The sequence below is a fragment of the Saccopteryx bilineata genome, chromosome 4, assembly GCF_036850765.1.
Source record: "Saccopteryx bilineata isolate mSacBil1 chromosome 4, mSacBil1_pri_phased_curated, whole genome shotgun sequence".
Lineage (NCBI taxonomy): Eukaryota > Metazoa > Chordata > Mammalia > Chiroptera > Emballonuridae > Saccopteryx > Saccopteryx bilineata.
The window spans coordinates 32,179,446-32,203,010 of NC_089493.1; the positions used below are offsets into that span (position 1 = coordinate 32,179,446).

General features: G+C 45.2%; 2 protein-coding genes across 4 annotated transcripts in view; one reads left to right on the forward strand and one right to left on the reverse strand.

The window, feature by feature from the left end:
* The window catches only part of EXD2 (exonuclease 3'-5' domain containing 2), an 88,846-nt gene extending 69,324 nt beyond the window's left edge, over window positions 1-19,522 (reverse strand). Inside the window, exons 1-2 of one of the 2 annotated variants that reach the window (XM_066275927.1) lie at window positions 19,292-19,522; window positions 11,384-11,454 (exon numbers count right to left, since the gene is read on the reverse strand). The gene's annotated coding sequence lies outside the window, so the exon portion shown is untranslated. The remainder of the gene's footprint in view (window positions 1-11,383; window positions 11,455-19,291) is intronic. The other variant, XM_066275930.1, reaches the window with a different exon arrangement.
* Window positions 19,523-19,784: 262 nt separating this feature from the next.
* The window catches only part of DCAF5 (DDB1 and CUL4 associated factor 5), a 129,277-nt gene continuing 125,496 nt past the window's right edge, over window positions 19,785-23,565 (forward strand). Inside the window, exon 1 of one of the 2 annotated variants that reach the window (XM_066272533.1) lies at window positions 19,785-20,117. In XM_066272533.1, coding sequence (XP_066128630.1) covers window positions 19,904-20,117 — 214 coding nt within the window. In that variant the 5' untranslated portion in view covers window positions 19,785-19,903. The remainder of the gene's footprint in view (window positions 20,118-23,565) is intronic. The other variant, XM_066272534.1, reaches the window with a different exon arrangement.

The window sequence follows — 23,565 nt, forward strand, 5'->3', positions numbered from 1 at the left end:
CAGAGGCTGTGCAGTTCGATTCCTGGTCAGGGCACATATGGGAACAGATTGATGTCTTGTCTCTCTCTCTTTCTCTCTCCCATTTCCTCTCTCACTAAAATCAATAAATAAAAATTAAAAAAAAAAAAAGAGTCAGAGAACAGGACACAAAATTTAAGCCTGCACCAATACATGAGACCTCCATTCCAGTCATTCAGTCCTTTCATTGGGGCTTTAGTAAAAAGAAAAAAAGCCAAGCCAAGTATTTTTCTATTTGCATCCTTTATATTTTTGTGAGTTTCATTTACATTAAAACCAAGTAATAGACGAGGCGGTGGCGCAGTGGATAGAGGTCGCCAGCTTGAGGGCAGGCTCATCTGGTTTGAGCAAAAGCCCACCAGCTTGAACCCAAGGTCGCTGGCTACAGCAAGGGGTTACTCGGTCTGCTGAAGGCCCACGGTCAAGGCACATATGAGAAAGCAATCAATGAACAACTAAGGTGTTGCAACGCGCAATGAAAAACTAATGATTGATGCTTCTCATCTCTCTCCATTCCTGTCTGTCTGTCCCTGTCTATCCCTCTCTCTGTCTCTGTAAAAAAACAAAAACAAACAAAAAAACCAAGTAATAGAGTAAACAGATCATAGAGTCAAGCTTTTCAAATTATAATATCATAATGTGTTAAACCACTATTTTGAAAGTAAAACATTCCCTGGCCTGTGGATAAAGAGTTGACCCAGAATGCTGAGGTCGCCAGTTTGAAGCCCTGGGCTTGCCTGGTCAAGGCACAAGTTGATGCTTCCCACTCCTCTCTCCATTTCTCTCTCTCTCTCCTCTCTCTAACGTCAATAAATAAAATCTTTAAAAGTAAGTAAAGTCAATAACATTGCTTTTACTTAAATGAAAAGTTTGTGGGAGCATGAGGGGATTTTTTTTATAGATAATCAAAATTTTGTATTTTAAAATATATTATAGTATTTATATCAGCTTTATCTCATCTTTTGATTTTAAATTTTAAAACATTTTTGTGATTTTAAAATGTGCAAAATATATTAGGTCAGCATTACAGGTAATACTGTATAAATCACAAGGGTGCATGTTTAAAAATGTTTAAAGGAGAGTTTGTGATAAAAATTGAGATCACTGTTCAAATGCAGGGTTTCTCAACCTGATCCTTATTGGCATTTTGGGCTGGAAATTCTTTGTTGTGGGAGCTGTCCTGTGCATTGTTAGGTGTTTAGTAGCATCACTGGCTTCAATCCACTAGATGCTGATAGTACCACTTCTCACAATTGTGACAATTCAAAAAACAAGCCTCCACGGCCCTGGCCGGTTGGCTCAGCGGTAGAGCGTCGGCCTGGTGTGCGGGGGACCTGGGTTCGATTCCCGGCCAGGGCACATAGGAGAAGCGCCCATTTGCTTCTCCACCCCGCCCCCCCTCCTTCCTCTCTGTCTCTCTCTTCCCCTCCCGCAGCCAAGGCTCCATTGGAGCAAAGATGGCCCGGGCGATGGGGATGGCTCCTTGGCCTCTGCCCCAGGCGCTAGAACTCGGCTCTGGTCGCTGCAGAGCGACGCCCCCGGAGGGGCAGAGCATCGCCCCCTGGTGGGCAGAGCATCGCCCCTGGTGGGCGTGCCGGGTGGATCCCGGTCGGGCGCATGCGGGAGTCTGTCTGACTGTCTCTCCCCGTTTCCGGCTTCAGAAAAAAAAAAAAAAACAAAAACAAAAACAAAAAACAAAAACAAACAAACAAAAAAAACAACAAGCCTCCAGCCTTTGACAAATGTCACCTAAGGTTGGCAGAATTAGCAAAACAAAAGCAAAAACAAACCAGGACATAATTCTTTTTTAAAAATCACAACCTATCCTTTGTTTATCTAAAATTCAAATTTAACTGGGTTTCTAGGTTGTTGTTTTTTAATTTATTTATTCATTTTTTTTTTAGAGAGAAGAGAGAGAGAGCAAGGAGAGAGAGACAGAGAGAGGGAAGGGGGGAGGAGCTGGAAGCATCAACTCCCATATGTGCCTTGACCAGGCAAGCCCAGGGTTTCGAACCAGCGACCTCAGCATTTCCAGGTCGGTGCTTTATCCACTGCACCGTCAGGCATGATCCATACACTAAGGTCTGGGCTGCTCATTTTTTTTTTATCTCCCCAACATCCTTCTCCTTGACTCTACCTGAGCTAGCCACTCTCCCCATATCCCCTTGGGCCCAGCCATCATCTATAATTGTGCCCATTTCAGAATCTCTGATTCAAGTATCTTCTTTGACCCCAACCTCCTCTCTTCCTAAATGACCTGTTAGGCACTCCTATAACTTTCTTTGACCTCATCAGGACCCTCTCATTCTCTGATCCTAATCAGCTTTCTTTCAATTCCTTTCTTATTTTCCTTTCTGATTTAGCTTAGAGTCCATGATCTATAATTTCACTAATTTGCCATGACCTTAAATTCCTTTGTTTCTCTCTCTTTTTTTTAATTCTTTTTTTAAACTTCATCCATCTAGAAAATCCCCAACCTAAATGAACTGAATTTTCTGCTTTCTCTAAGGCTCAGGTTGTAAGTAGTTTGTGCACTGCTCGAGAAAGCCACAGAACAGGACAGATCAGTTCCAGAGAATCTCCCATTCAGCCCCCAACATCATCCAAGCTAGGTCGTCTTACTTTCTAGTTTTCATTGTTAATTCAAACAGTCCCTCTTTCACCAAACTTTGGTTCCCCTCTGTTCCTGCACGCTCTCAGTAGATAACTTTACCCTCCTCCTTCGCAGAAAAAGTAGAAATCATCACATAAGCATTCCCCATCTTCTTACTACCAAACATATAATCCTGCCTTCACCTGCAGCCATTCTGTCTTCCTTTATTAGATTTTTTAAAATAGAGATTTCTATTTTATTATTTGTGTGTGTTTTAGAAAATTAAATTTAACAGGGTGACATTAATAAGAGTAAATAGGTTTTACCCTGGCCAGTTGGCTCAGTGGTAGAGCATTGGCCTGGCATGTGGATGTCCCAGGTTTGATTCCTGGTCAGGGCACACAAGAGAAGCACCCATCTGCTTCTCCACCTTTCCCCCTTTTCTTTCTCTCTCTCTCTCTCTTCACTTCCCACAGCCAAGGCTCCATTGGAGCAAAGTTGTCCCAGGTGCTGAGGATGGCTCCATGGCCTCCACCTCAAGCACTGGAATGGCTCTGGTTGTAATGGAGCAACGGCCCAGAGGGGCTGAGCATCACCCCCTAGTGGGCTTGCCTGATGGATCCCCGTCAGGCACATGTAGGAGTCTGTTTCTCTGCCTCCCCGCTTCTCACTTCAGAAAAAAAAAAAAGATAACATAGGTTTTGCCTGACCAGGCAGTGGCACAGTGGATAGGGTGTCAAACTGGGATGCACAGGGCCCAGGTTTGCAACGCCCAGGTCACCAGCTTGAGTGCAGGCTCATCCAGCTTGAACAGGGGCTTAAGAGCGTGAGCGCGGTTGCTGGTTTGAACGTGGAATCATAGACATGACCCCATGGTTTGCTGGCTTGAGCCCAAAGGTCACTGGCTTAAGCAAGGGATCACTCGCTCTGCTGTAACCCCGCGGTCAAGGCACAGGTGAGAAAGCAATCAATAAACAACTAAGGTGCTGCAACAAGGAGTTGATGCTTCTCATCTCTCTCCCTTCCTGTCTGTCTGTCCCTATCTGTGTCTCTCTCTGTCTCTGTCAAAAAAAAAAAAAAAAGAGTGCATAGGTTTCAGGTAAACACCTCTATAGCATTTGAACTGTTGTGTATTATTTTTTAAATATTTATTTTTTTAAAGATTTTATTTATTGAGTTTCAGAGAGAAGAGGGAGAGAGAGAAAGGAGGATGGGGAGGACCTGGAAGCATCAACTTGTAGTAGTAGTTGCTTCTTGTATATGCCTTGACTGGGTAGCCTGGGGATTTGAACCAATGATCTCAGCATTCAGGTCAATGCTTTATCCACCACATCACCACAGGTCAGGCAAAATTTTATTTTTCAATTACAGTTTACATTCAATATTATTTTGTAATAGTTTTAGATGTAGGACATAGTGGTTAGACAGTCATATACTTTATCATTTAGTTTTTAAATTTTTATTTATTAATTTTAGAGGGAGAGAGGGGAAGAGGAGAAAGAGAGAGAAGCATCAATATGTTGTTCCACTTATTTATGTTTTCACTGGTTGCTTCTTGTATGTGTCCAAAACCGGGGACTGAACCCATAACCTTGGTGTATCAGGGACAATGCTGTAACCAACTGAGCCAACTGGCCAGGGCTTGGATAGTCATATACTTTTTTTTTTTTTTTTACAGGGACAGAGAGAGAGTCAGAGAGAAGGATAGACAGGGACAGACAGACAGGAACGGAGAGAGATGAGAAGCATCAATCATCAGTTTTTTGTTGCGACCTTAGTTGTTCATTGATTGCTTTCTCATATGTGCCTTGACCGTGGGCCCTCAGCAGACTGAGTGACCCCTTGCTCAAGCCAGCAACCTTGGGTCCAAGCTGGCGAGCTTTTGCTCAAACCAGATGAGCCCGCACTCAAGCTGGTGACCTCGGGGTCTTGAACCTGGGTCCTCTGCATCCCAGTCCAACGCTCTGTCCACTGCGCCACCGCCTACTCAGGCTGGAAAGTCATATACTTGAAAGTGTTCCCCGGGTATTACCAGTACCCACCTGGCACCGTATGTAGTTACTGCAATATTATTGACTATATTCCCTATGCTGTACCTTCCATCCAGTAAGAAGCTGTCCTTCCTCCAAATTAGAGCCAAATTATTTCCCTGTGCTTTGGATCCCTTCTGCCCCGCCTTTTCAGACTATTATACAGTCTGGTTTGATTTATTTATCTTTTTCAATTTTTCCCTCTGAATAGGGTCTTTCTCAATGTGTGTGTGTGTGTGTGTGTGTGTGTGTGTGTGTGACAAAGAGGGAGACAGAGAGAGGGACAGATAGGGACAAACAGACAGGAAGGGAGAGAGATGAGAAGCATCAATTCTTCATTGTGGCACCTTAGTTGTTCATTAATTACTTTTTCTTATGTGCCTTGACCGGGTGGGGGGGGAGGACTACAGCAGAGAGAGTGACCCTTTGCTCAAGCCAGCGACCTTGGGCTCCAGCCAGCGACCTTGGGTCATGCCTATAATCCCACGCTCGAGCCAGTGACCCTGTGCTCAAGCTGATGAGACCGTGCTCAAGCCGGATGAGTCCATGCTCAAGCTGGCGACCTTGGGGTTTTGAACCTGTTTCCTCTGTGTCCCCAGTCCAATGCTCCATCCACTGCACCACCACAATGTTTTTTAAACATTCTCAATTTCTTTCTTTTAAAAAACAAAACAAAACAACACACTCCCTGGATCCTATGTTCCTTTTTAGCTACTTACCTAGCAGCCTCCATTTCCTTTCCTTCCACTGTTCAATCAGTTCTCTGGTTTCACACCCCTGAAGGAGCTCTGAATAAGATCCCTGCCCTTCCCTACTCCCCTTCTTCAAATCAATGGGGATAAAAAAGTCCCTTGCCAGGTGGCTCAGTGGATAAAGCATTGTCCTAGTGTGCCGAGGTACCTGGTTTGATTACTGGTCAGGGCACATACAAAAAGCGTAAACTAAATGGAACTAAGTGGAATAGCGAGTTGATGCTTCTCTCTTTCTCCCTTCTTCCTTCTCTCTCAAATCAATGGGGGGGGGGGAGATCCCTGGTGTCTTACCGGTAAAAATCTTTTCTTTTCTTTTTTATTTTAATTTTTTCCGAATTTAGAAGCGGGGAGGCAGTCAGACAGAATCCCGCATGCGCCTGACTGGGATCCACCCAGCATGCCCACCAGGGGGCGATGCTCTGCCCATATGGGGCATTGCTTTGTTGCTGCTGGAGCCATTCTAGCGCCTGAGGTGGAGGCCATGGAGCCGTCCTCAGCGCCTGGGCTGCTGGAGGGGAAGAGAGAGACAGAGAGGAAGGAGAGGGGGAGGGATGGAGAAGCAGATGGGCGCTTCTCCTGTGTGCCCTGGCCAGGAATCAAACCCAGGACTTCCACACACCAGGCCAACGCTCTACCACTGAGCCAACCGGCCAGGGCCAAATCTTTCCTTCTTTTTCCTAAAAATTAGCTTTATTATATCACTGGTAAAATCTGGGGGTCAACAAATCCAACATTTTCAGTTATCTTACTGATTTTTCAGCAACAATTGACACAACTGGCCATTCTCCTTGAAATGCTTTCTTGTCTCACCTTCCATAACAATACTTTTCTAATTTTTTTTTCTTATACTTCTGGCCACTCCTTCTGTCTACTTGCAAGTGTATCCTCCTCTGTCCAAGCATTAATCTTTGGCATCTTTCAAAGGTAGTCCTAGTCCTTCTTTCCTCTTCTTTCCTCTTGATGCTTCTGAATGTTCTTATCTCTGCCTGGGACATTACCGCCGCCTCTCTGTCACTGACTCTAGCCTCCACCCTGCGTCCGCACTCGGGCTGGTTGTCAGCGCTTCTCAGCAGTCTCAGAGGCAGGCCTTAGCTGGTTAGTTCAGTCAGTTAGAGTGTCATCCCAAAACACTAAGGTTGCAGTTCGATCCCAATCAGGGCACATATGGGAAGCAACCCATGAATGCACAATTAAATGTAACAACCAAATGAGTGCTTTCTCTCTCTCTCTCCCTCTTTCTCCTTTCCTCCTCTTTCTAAAATCAACTAATTAACAAAAAAAGTTTCAGAAGCACCTGAAGTTGAAGGTGTATATAACTGAACTCATGGTTTTCCTCTAAAAACTTAGCCTCTCCCAGGGGTTCTATTTCAGTGAATAAGTTATGCAAGTAAAAAACTAAGGCATTTCCCTAATGTCTTGTTCCTCATCCCCACACTCTCTAATCCATCACCAAATTTGTTTTTATATTAAGTCCATTTATTCTCTCCAACTCCACTTTCACTACCCTTATCTAAACTACCATCTTCTCTTCTCTGCTTCCTAATCATTGACTCTAATCCACCCTTTGCCCTCCCCAAACCTTTCTTCATACTAAGCAAAATATTCTTATTAAATGGTTATCTTATCACATAAGCCCCCTGTTTAAAACACTCCAATGACCCTTAGATGAAGACTAATATCCCTAACGTGGCTAGGCCCCTGCAGAATCCAGCAGCTATCTAGCTGCAACCTCATTTGATATCATGTCCCCTGTTCCAGATGTGCATCAGTCACAGTGGCCTTCTTTTCTCATCCCAGAGCCTCTGCATGTGCTGGTACCTTCGCTTAGAGCACCTCCCACTTGGCGTCATTTACACCTACCTTTCAGACCACAGCTCTCCTTAAGGTTTCTGACTGGATTCTCCCATTTTAATCTATCATCATCATTACCATCATAGCTAATGCTCAGACATATTTGCTACAAGTCTGACACGGATCTAAGGGCTCTACCAATAAGAATTCATTTATCATCACAACTCCATTTAAAATATGTGAAAACTAAGTTGTTGCATACTTTCATGTACGACAACTGTTATTTTCCTCATGTGCAAAATGGAATAATACACTTTCCTCATGAGATGGTTGAGAATATTAAAGGAGTATTATTTGTAAAGGACTTGTAACAGTGTCAGCCACATAAGTGTTCAATAAAAGTACTCTTGTAATCTTAAATTTACTGCATGATTGCTTGATTAAATTCTGCCTCTGTCCTGTAAGTATTACACATATTTGTCAGGGTCTTCTTTTTATGCTCACTGTTATACCCCTGTGTGTACCTAGAGCAGTGTCACACAGTCGGCATTCAATAAAAATTTCTCTCTTTTTTTAAAAAAGATTTTATTCATTTTAGAGAGGAGAGAGAAAGAGAAAGAGGAGAGAGAGAAAGAAGGGGGAGGAGCAGGAAGCATCAACTCCCCCATGTGCCTTGGCCAGGCAAGCCCAGGGTTTTGAACCAGTAACCTCAGTGTTCCAGGTCACCACTTTATCCACTGCGCCACCACAGGCCAGGCCCAATAAAAATTTCTTTTTTCTGTTTGTTTATATTTTTCTGAAGTGAGAAGTAGGAGAGAGTCAGAGAGACTCCCACATGCACCCAACCAGGATCCACCTGCCATGCCCACAAGGGGGTGAGGCTTGGCCCCTCTTGGGCGTTGCTCCATTGCAACTGGAGCCATTCTAGCACCTGAGGCAGAGGCCATGGAGCCATCCTCAGCACCTGGGCCAACTTTGCTCGAATGGAGCCTTGGCTGTGGGAGGGGAAGAGAAAAGTAGAGAGAAAGAAGACGGGGAATGATGGAGAAGCAGATGGGCGCTTCTCCTGCGTGCCCTGGTCGGGAATCGAACCCAGGACTTCCACACGCCGGGCTGATGCTCTACCACTGAGCCAACCAGCCAGGGCCAAAATATTTCTTGAATAACTAAATGATGATTTATGTCCAACTACACAGGATTTTTATAAAGATAAAAACATATATAAAGTACTTTTAGAAATTGCACAGGAATATAGAAATGTTAAATAGTTAAAAGATAAACTGTGATGGCTCTGGCCGGGGGGCTCAGTGGAAAAAGTTTCATCCTGGTGCACCGAGGTTGTGGGTTCAATCCCCAGTGAGAGAACATATGAAAAGCAATCAATGGGTGCACAACCAAGTAGAGCAAGTTGATGCTTCTCTCTCACTCTCCATACCCCCTCCTCTCTTTCACAAATAATAATAATAATAAAAGGTAAACTGTGATGCTGACTGTAAGCATGACAGGAATATTTGGACAGAAAAACTAATGTAAATTACATTTGTTGAAGGGGTTCATGGAAGAAGTAGACCTCAAAGTATGTATAGGATTTGGGAGAGTAGTGTGAGAATAGAGATATGTAGAGAAGAATGGGCTACCAGCCTACTTAGTGAGTGTACGATGAGGAGGAACAAAGCACTGAATTATAGAGATGGTGGAAATAAGTCATGGAGGGAGTTGACAGGCAGATAAAGGAGTCTGAACCTGACACAACACAGAAAAGGGAGAGTCTTGAGCAGGGGAATTTCAGGAAGATTTCTTCACTCAACAACTAGTGAGGCAGGAATTCTTTTTTTTTTTTTTTGTATTTTTCTGAAGCTGGAAACGGGGAGAGACAGTCAGACAGACTCGTGCATGCGCCCGACCAGGATCCACCCGGAACGCCCACCATGGGGCGACACTCTGCCCACCAGGGGGTGATGCTCTGCCCCTCCGGGGGCGTCGCTCTGCCGTGACCAGAGCCACTCTAGCGCCTGGGGCAGAGGCCAAGGAGCCATCCCCAGCGCCCGGGCAATCTTTGCTCCAATGGAGCCTTGGCTGCGGGAGGGGAAGAGAGAAACAGAGAGGAAGGAGGGGGGGAGGGGTGGAGAAGCAAATGGGCACTTCTCCTATGTGCCCTGGCCGGGAATCGAACCCAGGTCCCCCGCACGCCAGGCCGACGCTCTACCGCTGAGCCAACCGGCCAGGGCCTCTTTTTGTTTTTTTAATTTATTTTTTTATTTTATTGATTTTATAGAGAGAGGAATGGAGAGTGAGATAGAGAAAGAGAAACATTGATTTGTTGTTCCATTTATGTATTCATTGGTTGATTCTTTTATGTGCCCTTACTGAGGAATAGGACCCGCAACCTTGGCATATCCGGATGAAGTTCTAACCAACTGAGCTACCTAGTCAGGGCTAGGAACTCTTCTTGATTCTATAGATTCAATGGTGATAAAAACAAAAATCAACAAACAAATAAACAAACTCATAGACACAGAGAACAATATGGTGGTTCCCAGAGAGGAAGAAGGGTGTGAGTAAAATGAAGAGGGTACACTGGGTCAAATGTATGGTGACAGAAGGAGATTAGACTTTGAGTGGTGAGCATACAATGGAATATACAGATGATGTATTATAAAATTGTACACATGGGCCCTGAGCGGTATTAGAGCATCATCTCCATACACCAAGGTTGCAGATTCAATCACGGTCAGGGCAATACAAGAATCAAGCAGCCTGACCTGTGGTGGCACAGTGGATGGAGCATTGACTTGGAGTGCTGAGGTCACAGGTTTGGAGCCCTGAGCTTGCCTGGTCATGGCAAATGTGAGAAGCAACTATGAGTTGATGCTTTCTGCTGCCCACACTCCCCACCTTTCTCTCTCTCCTCTCCCTCAAATCAATAAACAAGATCTTTCTTTTTAAAGAATCAACCAATGATTATGTGTGTGTGTGTAACAACAAATCAATGTTTCTCTCTCTGAAGTAAATAAAATAAAAAACTAAAAACATAAATAAAATTGTATACCAAAATTTACATAATATTATTAACCAGTGTTACCCCAACAAATTCAGTTTTAAAGATAAATCCTTTTTTTCTTGAGAGAGAGAGAAAGGGAGAGAGAAAGAAAGAGAGATGAGAAGCATCAACTTATAGTTGCATCACTTTAGTTGTTCATTGATTGCTTCTCATAGGGGCCTTGATGGGGGTGGGGGTGCTCCAGCCAAGCCAGTGACCCCTTGCTCAACCCAGTGACCTTGGGCTCAAGCCAGTAATCTTTGGACTCAAGTCAGAGACCATGGAATCATGTCTATGATCCCAAGCTCAAGCCATGAACCTGTGCTCAAGCCAGTAACTTTAGGGTTTGGAACCTGGGTCCTCAGCATCCCAGGTCAACACTCTATCCAATGCACCACTACCAGTTTGGCTTAAATACAAATGAATACATTCCTACACAGTACATTGCTTTGCTTTTTTTAGCTTTAGAAAAATTATACTATTAATACACTTCTGAACCTTGCATTAAAAAAAGAAGCAACCCATAAATGGTGAAGATATTTGACCAGGTGATTTCTGAAATCTTATGGGCTTTATAATATTATGCTATGAATAATGATTATCTTCCAGCAAGCTCATAGATAGTGAGATATATCACAAGCTCCAACTTAAATGGGATCTATAGTCAATAATGCTGATATATATATATATATTAATTTATTCATTTTAGAGAGGAGAGATGGGGTGGAGGACAGGAAGCATCAACTCCCATATGTGCCTTTACCAGGCAAGCCCAGGGTTTTAAACCAGCGACCTTAGCATTCCAGGTCGATGCTTTATCCACTGAGCCACCACAGTCAGGCAATGCTGATTATATTTACATCATGAGTTCATGTAGTTTGTTCAGAAGGGTAGGGTTATAAACACATGCTGTGGTCAGTTAATTTTCTAGGAACCTGTCCTCAATTACCACTGAACCTGAACCCATAGACACAATTTAAATTTGACTTCTCTACCAAAGAATCTTCTTGCTTCTCCTTGGACATATTTTACTTTGGTGAAGGATTATTGCCCACTGTTATTTTATAAAAGGTGTTTAGCACACAGAAGATGCTTAATAAACAGTATATATCCATGGGATCATCTCTGGAAAAGAAATCTCAGCTATATGACCACATACCTGGTATAGTAAACAATAACTGTTTTTAGCAGTTTTTCACGCCATTCTCCAGGGGTTATTTATGTGGAAGCCTAAAATAAAAAATAAGTAAAAATAGCTGGCTTACAATGATTTCTATCAAGAAAATATATAAAACCCAGGTGACTGGCATAAAATAGTACAAAAATATCACTCAATAAATATCAAATGAATAATCCTGGCCATTGAGAATTTCTATCCACTTTCACCCATAAAGTTTATTTCTTTAAAGTAAATTTTTTTATTGATCGATTAATTTCAGAAAGAGAGGTAGGGAGAAAGAGAGAAAGAGAAACATTGATTTGCTGCTCCCCCCATTTCTGCACGCATTGCTTGATTCTTGTATGTGCTCTAACATAAAGTTTAGTTCAAACTAGATTTCTTTGTTAATCATAAAGAATTATGTATGGCAAACTTGAACCAAATGTCTGTAGAGTAAACAGAGTATCATTTGAAAATTCTAGTAACAAGTAATATTCTGAATTCAATTTAATTACTGAACTCAATTACTTCACAGCCTGTGTAATCTATGAAAAATGCCCCCTTAAAAAGTGAATTAGTGCTTGACCTGTGGTGGCACAGCGAATAAAAGCATTGACCTGGGACGCTGAGGTCCTAGTTCAAAACCCTGGGCTTGCCTGGTCAAGACACATACAGGAAGCAACTATAAGTTGATATTTCCTGCTCTTCCCCCCTTTCTCTCTCTTTCTCTCTCCTCTCTCTAAAATTAATTTTAAAAAATCTTTAGCCTGAGCAGTTTATAGAGCGTCGGACTAGAATGCAGAGGATCCAGGTTCGAAACCGGGGGTTACCAGCTTGAGCGCAGGTTCATCTGGCTTGAGTGCAAGGTCCCAGGCTTGAGCGTGGGATCACAGACATGACCCCGTGGTTGCTGGCTTGAGCCCAAGGTCTCTGGCTTGAGCCCAAGGTCTCTGGCTTGAGCAAGGGGTCACTCACTCTGTTGTAGTCCCCAGGTCAAGGCACATATGAGAAAGCAAGCAATGAACAACCAAGGAGACTAAGGTGCTGCAAAAAAGAATTGATGCTTCTCATCTTTCTTCCTTCCTGTCTGTCTGTCCCTATCTGTCCCTCTCTCTGTTTCTCTCTGTCATTGTCACACACACAAAAAAAAAAACTCTTAAAAAAAGTGAATTAGAAGTCAATAATTGTAGGAAATTTGGGGAATTCAAAAATATGTGGAAATTAAACAATACACTCTTAAAAAACCAATTGGACATAAAAGACTTCACAAGGGAGATTAGAAAACACCTTGAGATGAATGGATCTGAATAAACATTTCTCTAAAGAAGATATACAAATGGCCAATAAGGACATGAAAAGATGCTCAACATCAATAGCTATCAGGGAACAGCAAATCACAACCACAATGAGGAACCATTCACCCACTTGTCTTGTTACAATATATATAAAAAAAAAAGATGGACAATAACAGGGATTGGCAAGGATGTGAAAAAATTAGAACCCTCATACATTGCTGAAGGAAAGGTAAAAAGGTCAGCTACTTTGGAAAAACAACTTAGTACTTCCTCACAAAGTTAAGCAGTTATCATAGTGATACTAGGCATATATACCCAAAAGATATGAAAACATGTCCAAACAAAAACTTGAACACAATGTTAAAAGCAGCATTACTCACAGAGCCAAAAAGTGGAAACAGCTCAAATGTTCATCAACTGATTAATGAGTAAAAAAATATGTGGTGTACCTCTACAATGTAATATAATTTGGTCTAAAAAAAAATGGGAGTACTGATACATACTACAACAAGGATGAACCTTGAAAAGATACTAAATGAAAGAGGCCAGACACAAAGGCCATGTTTTACATGCTTCCACTCATATAAAGTATCTAGATCTATTGAGATAGTAAGAATCTAAGGCAGGAGTCCCCAAACTAAAATCTAAGGCAGGGCCCCACATGAGGCCCCCTGAGGCCATTTATCCACCCCCACCGCATTTCCGGAAGGGGCACCTCTTTCATTGGTGGTCAGTGAGAGGAGCATAGTTCCCATTGAAATACTGGTCAGTTGTTGATTTAAATTTACTTGTTCTTTATTTTAAATATTGTATTTGTTCCCGTTTTGTTTTTTTACTTTAAGATATGTGCAGTGTGCATAGGGATTTGTTCATGGTTTTTTTATAGTCCAGCCCTCCAAATGGTCTGAGGGACAGTGAACTGGTCCCCTGTGTAAAAAGTTTGGGGACCCCTGATCTAAGGGGTTATCAGGGACCAAAAGGAGGGAGAAATGGGGAGTGACTGTTAATGTGAAAGGAATTTCTCTTTGGACTGATGGAAGCATTCTGAAATGAGATAGTGGTAATGGTTGCTCCACTTTGTGGATATACTAAGCCACTGAGTTCTGTACTTTAAAGAGGTGAGTTTTATGATATGTCAATTACAACTACTAAAATTATTATTAAAAAATGAATTGTTGGAAAAATTCATATTTAAATAGATCAGTTTCTTCCCCCCCCCCCAATTAATACAGACTGACATTTGAAATGACCAACAAATAATTTATCCTTTAAAATTTAAATGACATTACAGTTAAATTATATGGCCCTGGCCAGGTAGTTCAGCTGGTTATAGCATCATCCAGATGTATCAAGGTTGCAGTTCCGTCCCTGATCAGGGCGCATTCAAGAGTCAACCAATGACTGCACACATAGGTGGAACAACAAATAGATGTTTCTATTTCTCTCCTTCCTCTCTCTCTAAAAAACTAAAAAGAGTGTCTGCTTGAGCACAGTTGCTGGTTCAATCCCTGGGCAGAGCACATATAGGAACAGATCAATGTTTCTGTCTGTTTCTTTCTCTCTCTCTCTTCCTTTCCCCTCTCTCTAAGATCAATCAATAAAAAATTTTTAAAAGAAATTTAAAAAATAAAAAAACATGAATTTATTCATGTGAAAATTATATGTATATAATATGTATCATTTATCTGAATATCTCTTATCTATGAATAGCAGTTTATTATTTTTTTTAGAGACAGAGAGAAGAAGGGAGAGAGAAGGGAGGGGGAAAGGAAGCATTCATTTGTTGTTCCACTTAGGTGTGCATTCATTGGTTACTTCCATGTGTGTCCTGACCAGGATCGAACCCACAACCTTGTCATTTTGGGACAATGCTCTAACCAACTGAGCTAACCAGCTAGGGCTATATGTAGCAGTTTAAAGTTGAAAATATTTTTAAGTGGAAAACTTCTGAGCATATTAGTATGTATATATAGCTCTTTATTTTATTTTTTTCAGTGAGAGGGAGGGACAGTCAGGAACAGATAGAAAGGGAGAGAGAGGAGAAGCATCAACTTGTTGCAGCACCTTAGTTGTTCATTGATAGCTTTCTGACATGCACCCTGACTGGGGGTGAGGGGTGGTATCCAGCTGAGCCTGTGACCCCTTTTTCAAGCCAGCAGCAACCTTTGGGCTCAAGCCAGTGACCATGGGATCATATATCTGTGATCCCATGCTCAAGCCAGCCAACCCGTGCTCAAGCAGGTAAGCTCGCGCGCAAGTCCGCAACATTGGGGTTTCAAACCTGGATCCTCAGCATCCCAGGTTGATGCTCTATCCATTGTGCCACTGCCTGGTCAGGCACATATGGTCATTTAAAAAAATCGGCCCTGGCCGGTTGGCTCAGCGGTAGAGCATCGGCCTAGCGTGCGGAGGACCCGGGTTCGATTCCCGGCCAGGGCACATAGGAGAAGCGCCCATTTGCTTCTCCACCCCTCCGCCGCACCTTCCTCTCTGTCTCTCTCTTCCCCTCCCGCAGCCAAGGCTCCATTGGAGCAAAGATGGCCCGGGCGCTGGGGATGGCTCTGTGGCCTCTGCCCCAGGCGCTAGAGTGGCTCTGGTCGCAACATGGCGACACCCAGAAGGGTCGCAACATGGCGACGCCCAGGATGGGCAGAGCATCGCCCCCTGGTGGGCAGAGCGTCGCCCCCTGGTGGGTGTACCGGGTGGATCCCGGTCGGGCGCATGCGGGAGTCTGTCTGACTGTCTCTCCCTGTTTCCAGCTTCAGAAAAATGCAAAAAAAAAAAAAAAAAAAAAGTAAAAAAATCTTTTTTTTCTCTTTCCAAGTGAGAGGAAGGGAGACAGAGACAGACTCCTGCATGTGCCCCAGGATCCACCTGGCAACTCCATCTGGGGCAGATGCTCTGCTCATCTGGGGCCATACACCTAACTGAACTATTTTTAGTGCCTGAGGTGGAGGCTCCATGGGAGCCATCCTCAGCTTCAAGGGCCCATGCACTGGAACCAATCACCAATGAGCCATGGCTGTGGGAGGGGGAGAGAGGGAGAGAGAGAAGGGGGAGGTGGAGGGGGAGTAGTGAAGAAGCAGACAGTCACCTCTCCTGTGTGCCCTAACTGGGAATCAAACCCGAGATAGCCACACACCAGGCTGATGCTCAACCACTGAGCAAACTGGCCATGGCCATTTAGTCAGTTTTTAAAGATTTATTATTCTTTCTCCAGTGATATCTGGGCCACGCAAAATAGAAGTCAAAGAGTAAATGAATTTCTGGGAACTCTACATCTGATCAATCCTAGGTGCAGCAATTAAGTAAGGGTTAAGTAATTTCAATATCTTCGTTTTTCCAGAATCAATTTATAAAACACTGTTTCAGGACTTCCTGAGTATGAATTTTACTTTTTGAGAGAAAGAGAGAGAAGCATCAACTCGTTCCACTTAGTTGTGCCATACTCTCATCTGAGTATGAATGTTAATATACAGAAGTTTCTGGGCCTAAGTAAGAAAAATAGGAAATTTTCACTCTTCTTCCTCTTCCTCCTCACATTCTATGAAGTGGAGAGATTACTCAGGAGTCCAATTCCATCTGCTATTTTTAAGCTAAGTACACTGGCCTTTTCACTATAAATGTCTATATCAGAAAGGCCATGCTCATATGGTCACTGAAGCTGATTAAATGTTTGAGTTATGTAGTAATGTACAATATTATTAGTTTGCAATAAATGACCCAAGGGAGTATGTTAAATTCTTAATAAAAGCAAATAGATACCATGAGGCTTAATCTTCTAAAGTTGGATTATATTAATATTATAGGTAGGGTTGCCAGATTTAGCAAATAAAAATACAGGATGCCTAGTTCAATTTAATTTCAGATAAACAATGAATAATTATTTTGAAAAATTATTTTGAATTTCAGATAAACATTCAAATTGAATTGGGCATCCTGTATTTTATCTGGCAGCCTAATTATGGGAATAAGAAGAGAGAGAAGTTTTACATACTCTCCTTACAAAAAGCTGTCCATACTAGCTCTCGGATATAAACAGACTGAGTGGTCATATATATGTGTCCTGGCTGATCACTGAAAGTTAAGGAAGTTTCCAGAAAAATCCTAGAATTGTGCTGGCATGTGACCAGGTCCTAGTTTATTTTTAGGCTGAGATATATGGGGCAGTTATTCCAGAGACTAGAGAAAATCAAGCCTCATATAAAGTTGTGGAGAAGAGATAAATGCTGAAGAGGGGAGAGGAGAGTGTATCTTAAATATTGCCACAGTGAAGGCCACTTCAACCACACCATTACTATGCCCATATTCCCCATCCCCGGCAAATAAGATGAGTATACATGATATCCTATTAATTGAAAGGAGCCAAAGGGCTCCATTTTTTAATGTGTAGATTGAGTATGTCAAGCAAAGAAACAGTGAGATGGGAAATTGGCCTTGAAATTGTCTCCACTGGAATGAAGTTGAGATACTTCACATATAACACATCCATACCTGAAGTCATACCTTCCTCTCCAAATTCCTCCCCACTCCCTAAACTCATTCATGTATTTAGTGGCCACTAAGTGCCACATGTGTTGGCTCTGGACACATACCCATGAACAGAACAGACATGGTCCTTGCTCTCAGAGAGCTTATAGCAGAGGACACTGTTACATAATCAGAAAATAAGTGGTTAATAACATGCTATGATATTGCTATAAAGGAAAGATGTTGGGTGTTATAAATATTTAATCAAGCTGCTATTCTACTGATTTTTATGGGGCTCTTATATTAAATAAACACTATGAAGCATCCTGAGAATAATTATTATATTTTTAAAGCACGATATATGTATTTTCCTATTTGGGGAAATAATATTCCATTTAAACTATAATTTCTGAAATTTGAATTGCTGTTAACTTCAGCAACATTTGAGGGAATGTTGACTTTTTTGTTTTTTGTATTTTTCTTAAGTGAGAAGCAGGGAGGCAGAGAGACAGACTCCCACATGCACCCAACGGGGATCTACCCAGCAAGTCCACTAGAGGGGGATGCTCTGCTCATCTGGGGCCATTGCTCTGTTACAACCAGAACCATTCAGCGCCTGAAGCAGAGGCCATGGAGCCATCCTCAGCGCCCGGGGCCAATGTGCTCCAATGGAGCCATGGCTGTGGGAGAGGAAGAGATAGAGAAAAGAGAGAGAGGGAAGGGTGGAGAAGCAATGATGGTTTCTCCTGTGTGCCCTGACCAGGAATCAAACCCAGGACATCTACACACTGGGCTGACACTCTACCACTGAGCCAACTGGCTAGAGCTGTGATAATGTTAACTTTTAAATTAAACATTTACTTGCATATTTGTCATTAGTATATTAGTAATCTTTTTTTTTTTTTTGTATTTTTCTGAAGTTGGAAACGGGGAGGCAGTCAGTCCCGCATGCACACGACCGGGATCCACCCAGCATGCGCACCAAGGGGTGATGCTCTGTCCATCTGGGGCGTTGCTCTGTTGCGACCAGAGTCATTCTAGCGCGTGAGGCAGAGGCCATAGAGCCATCCTCAGCGCCCGCCCGGGGCCAACTTTGCTCCAATGGAGCCTTGGCTATGGGAGGGGGAAAGAGAGACAGAGAGGAAGGAGAGGGGGAGGGATGGAGAAGCAGATGGGTGCTTCTCCTGTGTGCCCTGGCCAGGAATCGAACGCCGGGCTGATGCTCTACCACTGAGCCAAACGGCCAGGGCAGTATATTAGTAATCTTATTGTCATTGTACAAAAAACAGAAGTAGGTGATTTTCCTTGATGAGTGAACCTCATCCATGGTCAGCCTATCTTTTATGGTGTTGTACTAGGCTGGCTACCCACAACACCATCTCTAGTGCAGAGGACGTAATTCCTACGAAATTCAATAGAATAGATACCTGCTTATTCTAGAGGCATATTACCATTTAGCAACAGAGGATAGCTTCTAGGAAAAGTACTACAATACACTGAAAAGGGGGCTTTTTACTCTATCTGGTTGAATTCCAAAGCACTTAACATCCAGCCACCTCCCTGGGGTCAAGGCCAAGGCTCCCAGCCCACTTAAGTTCAGCTATTTCTGGCCTGAAACCATTTGCTGGTTAACAGCTGTACATCCTCAGAGCCTCACACTTAAGACCTTGAAGAGGACCTCAGGGCACCCAATGAAATAATACACATATATTCCTATTTTCGAATAACGCTTCTTGTGTCTTGCAAATGTACTTGGACCTAATGGACACAAGTACTTTCTGCTTCTCAGAGCTTTTTCAACTCGGTTTTGGCAAATTTTTTTCTCTTCCTTAAGAATCCTCCTCCTACTTTCTTTTCCCCATATACTGCTCTATTATCTACCAGACGGTGCAATTTAGCCTTTATTACAGAATGGCTGGAGGAAGGGAGAATTAGAGCACAGAACTGGGGTGGTGGTAGCGGGGGACAGTGTCAGAAACTTATCTGGTGTGGGTAGGAACGATGCACCAACAAAATCTCCAAGCAACCCCCGAGTCCAGTCCTAACTCCTGATTCTCTTCCCTTGGACAGGGCTCGGGCGGCCCAACGATGAGACGAACTGAGGGGAAGACGACCGGACCCTCTGCCTGCAGTTCTCCCTCACCTCTTTGCCCCCTCGGGCTGCATTTTCCCGACAGAAAAATAAGGAGCGGGGAGCCGAACTCGTCCCGGCGCTGGGCCTCCAGGAGGCGATGGACTGCCGGCCGCGGTGGGAAGAAGGTGAGCCCGTAAACCCTACAGCCACTGTGATTGTTACGTGCCTCCAACTTAACAGAGTGGAGCGCTCAGGGGGTGCAGCGGAACCTCCGCCCAGCGCCACCTGGGTCCTCGCGCGAGGTGGAGCTGCGGCGGGAAAGCCGAGCCGCCGCCCGCGTTCTTCCGGCCAGCAGCCCGCGGCGGGGGAGGGGCAGCCGCCGCCCGCGTTCTCACGGCGCCCGCGGCCCGCGGAAGCGCGGCCCCAGCTGGGGATCAGCTGCTGGAGGAGGCGGAGAAGGAGAGGGAGGAGCCTCGCGGGGGGGCGGGGGAAGAGGAAGGAGGGTACCATCAGGAAGCCGCGAACGCCACCGAGTGTCTGCACACCTCGCTCCGTCTGCCATGGCTGGTTAAAGAACCATCCGGATCGCAGCGCGGGGGGAGGGCTGGGTGGGGGGAGCGCGGCGGCCGCGCGTGAGGCCGAGGGAGGGGCGGCGGCGCGAGCGGCGGCGGCGGTTCCAGGATGAAGAGGAGAGCTGGCCTGGGGGGCAGCATGAGGTCAGTGGTGGGCTTCTTGTCCCAGCGGGGCTTGCATGGGGACCCCCTGCTCACTCAGGACTTTCAGAGGAGACGCCTGCGGGGCTGCAGAAACCTCTACAAGAAGGACCTCCTCGGCCACTTCGGCTGTGTCAATGCCATTGAATTCTCCAACAATGGAGGCCAGTGGCTGGTCTCAGGTAAATCAACCCCCTTCCCCTCCCCGCGCCTCCCGGCCCCTTTTCAGTCTCCCCCTTTCGCTCTCCCTCGCCACCACCCTCCTGCCCTCCGTCCCCACCTCCTCCCTCCTCAACCCCCCTTCTGCGGTGGGAAGGTTTGGTGTCAAATTAAGACCATTGCAAGGGGAGGGAGGGCGGGGAAGGAGAGGATGTCTTCTATAAAAAAAGACCCAAAATGGTTGACAGGTCCTTAATTCTCTTTATCCCAAGTGTAAAGTGATCTCTCCTGCTGACTGCCCCGAAAGTGTGGGTCGGGAGGGGGGCGAGGTTACCGCTTGACAAAGTTTGATAGGAAACTCTGCCGACGCACACTTTAAAATGTGTGTGTGTGTGTGGGGGGGCATTTTTGGGGGATTGCAAGGGGAGGAGGCCTAGGCGCGCCCGAGGCAAGGGGGAGCTCGAGCCCCTGTCGCCAGCGTCCTGGGTTAGGGGCCTTGGGGCCGGGGCCGGGCGGTGACAGGGCTGGACACCGGAAAGGTCGGGGCCTGGCTGGGGAGCGGAGGGGAGGTGACTGGCGGGGCGGGTCGCTGTTGGCCGTCCCCCTCGGCGCCCTCAGGGGCCCAGCTCCGTCTCTTCTCGTCCTGTTTTTATTATGGTTTCGCGAGTATCGAGGGCTCTGGAGGCGAAAAGGCGCCGGCCTGAACTTGAATGCGCAACTTGTGAGGCAGGGGGTGGCGAGCGGGCGACCCCGGGAGACTTGCTGGTGGGAGCCCGGCGCCCGCACCCCCCTCCCCGCGGCTGCTGTTGCAGGTGGTCTCCGCGCCTCTTCCCTCCCGCCCAGCTGGGCTTGGTTGCCCCTGGGCTCCGCCGCCGGTGTGGGCAAAGTGGCGAAATCGAGGCCGGGGCTCCGGCCGAGCGGTGTAGGCCTCGCTCTCCCTGGGCTCCTAGCGACAGGCAGCTGAATCGATAGCCTATTGCTCCCGGGGAGGCCCGGGCTGGGCGAGCCGCGGCGACAGCTGCCCCGGGGGAGGTGCGCCTGCTGCTCGAGGGGGCGCTCGCCGCCGCCGCCGCCCTGCCCCCCGGGGTCGCGGACCCAAGGCGGGCGAGTGGGGATGGGAGTACGATGGGGGCGGCTCCCGAAACCCGGCTAAGGGGAGGAGGGCGAAGACGGGTGATCGACCCTTTTCCTGCAATTAGAAGAACAGGGAGTCCAGCGCTGGACGTGGCGCTTCGCTTTACCACCGGTCCCCGAATGATTTTCTAATTTGCGTCAGTGGGCAGCTAGCCAGAAACTTCTGGGATCATGGCAAAGTATCGGTCTTTCTTCGCGATTAACAGTAGAAGTGACACGGGGTGTGCAGTCCAATTTCGGGATAGCAGAGATAAGACCTGTGTGATCATTTCACGATGAACCTTCTGGGGTTTCTCCGGAACTGACTTGACTTTTCCACCCCAGATCGTTTTCTCTTTGACTAGGTAGATTGTGGCCCTAGAACATCCCCGGAAGAAACCTGATATTCCACTTCAAGGCATACCCCTTTTGTAAGAAAACAAAAGTTTTCTTACCCCATAGTCCCCCAAATTCCAAAGGCAAAATGAGGGAAGGTCTGTTTAAAATATCCCACTTTTTTCTCATTCTGCTTCTTCTGTATTCCTAATACTCCTGTCTTCCTTTCAGATTGATGTATTCCAACAGAGATGTCCCCAGACACAAGTAAACTCACCCTAGTGGGGTTAAGGAATTTGGGGGACAGTCTTTTATAGATTGAACTAATAATTTTAATTAAATCATAAATACAGTCATACATTGCCCAGTTTAACACACTTTTTAAAAATAACAGATTTATTGAGATATAATTTACCTGCCATACAATTCACCCATTTAAAGTACACATTTGCCCCGGGGCCAGATTGCTCGATTGGTTACAGTGTGTCCCAGAGCACAGAGGTTGCTAGTTTGATACCCGGTTAGGGCACATACAGAAAGAGGAGATGTTCCTGTCTCTCTCCCTTCCTCTTCACTAAAATCAATCAATAAAAAATATTTAAGTTAACACTTTTTTAGAAAGCACTAAAAAGTTGCCTCCATTCTCTACCAGTTATAGTTATCCTTGTTCAGGACCTTTCTCTGTGTCTTGAATGAACTCCATTTTCTCTAGTTTTGACGAGTTCATTTCCTTTCTTTTAATTTTAGTCTGTAGAAGCCAAAGTCCCTTCCACGGAGCAGGCTCTGACAACACTGGTTTTAGGCATTCATTTCCTTTTCTAGGCCTGAGTTGCCCATATTCATCAGTACTTTCTGGGTTCCAGCCATTTTTGCCCCTATTCCTCTTCCTCCCCCTCATAATTCCTTTAGCTCAGTTCTTCCTGTTTCCTTTTTATCTACTCCTGCCCTGTTTTCAGTCCTGCCAGCTGGCTTTTCCACCTACCCCTTCAGTTTTGCTCAGATATACTTAGCTTTTTGAAATGATTTGTAGCCAGAGCATAGAATTTTGCTTAAAAACCTTTTTAGCTATTCAGCGTTCATTATGGGTACAACTTATGCTAACAGAATGTTCCTCCTGTTTGCTTCAGATAAGGAAGCCCCCTCGGGAATGGTAAATACAGCTTAACTTGTTAAAGCTAATTAATTTTGTTTTGCGGGGTCTTTTAATAATCTTTCCATGTTTAAAACTATTTGTAGTGTCATGTTTCCATTTTTATCTATCATTGTCCTTTTGTAGTTACATGTGAGGGGAGAGACACAGGGTGTTTTGAGGTTAATACTGTCTATCCCTTTAATGCTTCACAATAAGGTGGTGGGAGGCCAGACTTTAGAATGGTAATATTACTTTTATGCATTTTGTTGTCCTTTTATCTTCTCTGGATTGGTTAAAGCTCTCAGAAAGTGATAATTAAAATGATTGTTCAGCCCTGGCTGGATAGCTGGATTGGTTAGAGTGTTACCCTGAAGCATAAAGGTTGCTAGTTCTGTCCCTGGTCAGGGCACACACAGGAACAGACTGATGTTCCTGTCTCCAGCCCCCACACCTCTGCCCACCACCTCTCTCTCTAAATTCAATAAAATAAACATTAAAAAATAAATAAAATGCCCTGGCCAGTTGGCTCAGCGGTAGAGCGTCGGCCTGGCGTGCGGGGGACCCGGGTTCGATTCCCGGCCAGGGCACATAGGAGAAGCGCCCATTTGCTTCTCCACCCCCCCCTCCTTCCTCTCTGTCTCTCTCTTCCCCTCCCGTAGCCAAGGCTCCATTGGAGCAAAGATGGCCCGGGCGCTGGGGATGGCTCCTTGGCCTCTGCCCCAGGCACTAGAGTGGCTCTGGTCATGGCAGAGCGACGCCCCCTGGTGGGCAGAGCTTCGCCCCGGTGGGCGTGCTGGTGGATCCCGGTCGGGCGCATGCGGGAGTCTGTCTAACTGTCTCTCCCCGTTTCCAGCTTCAGAAAAATACAAAAAAAAATAAAAAATAAAAAT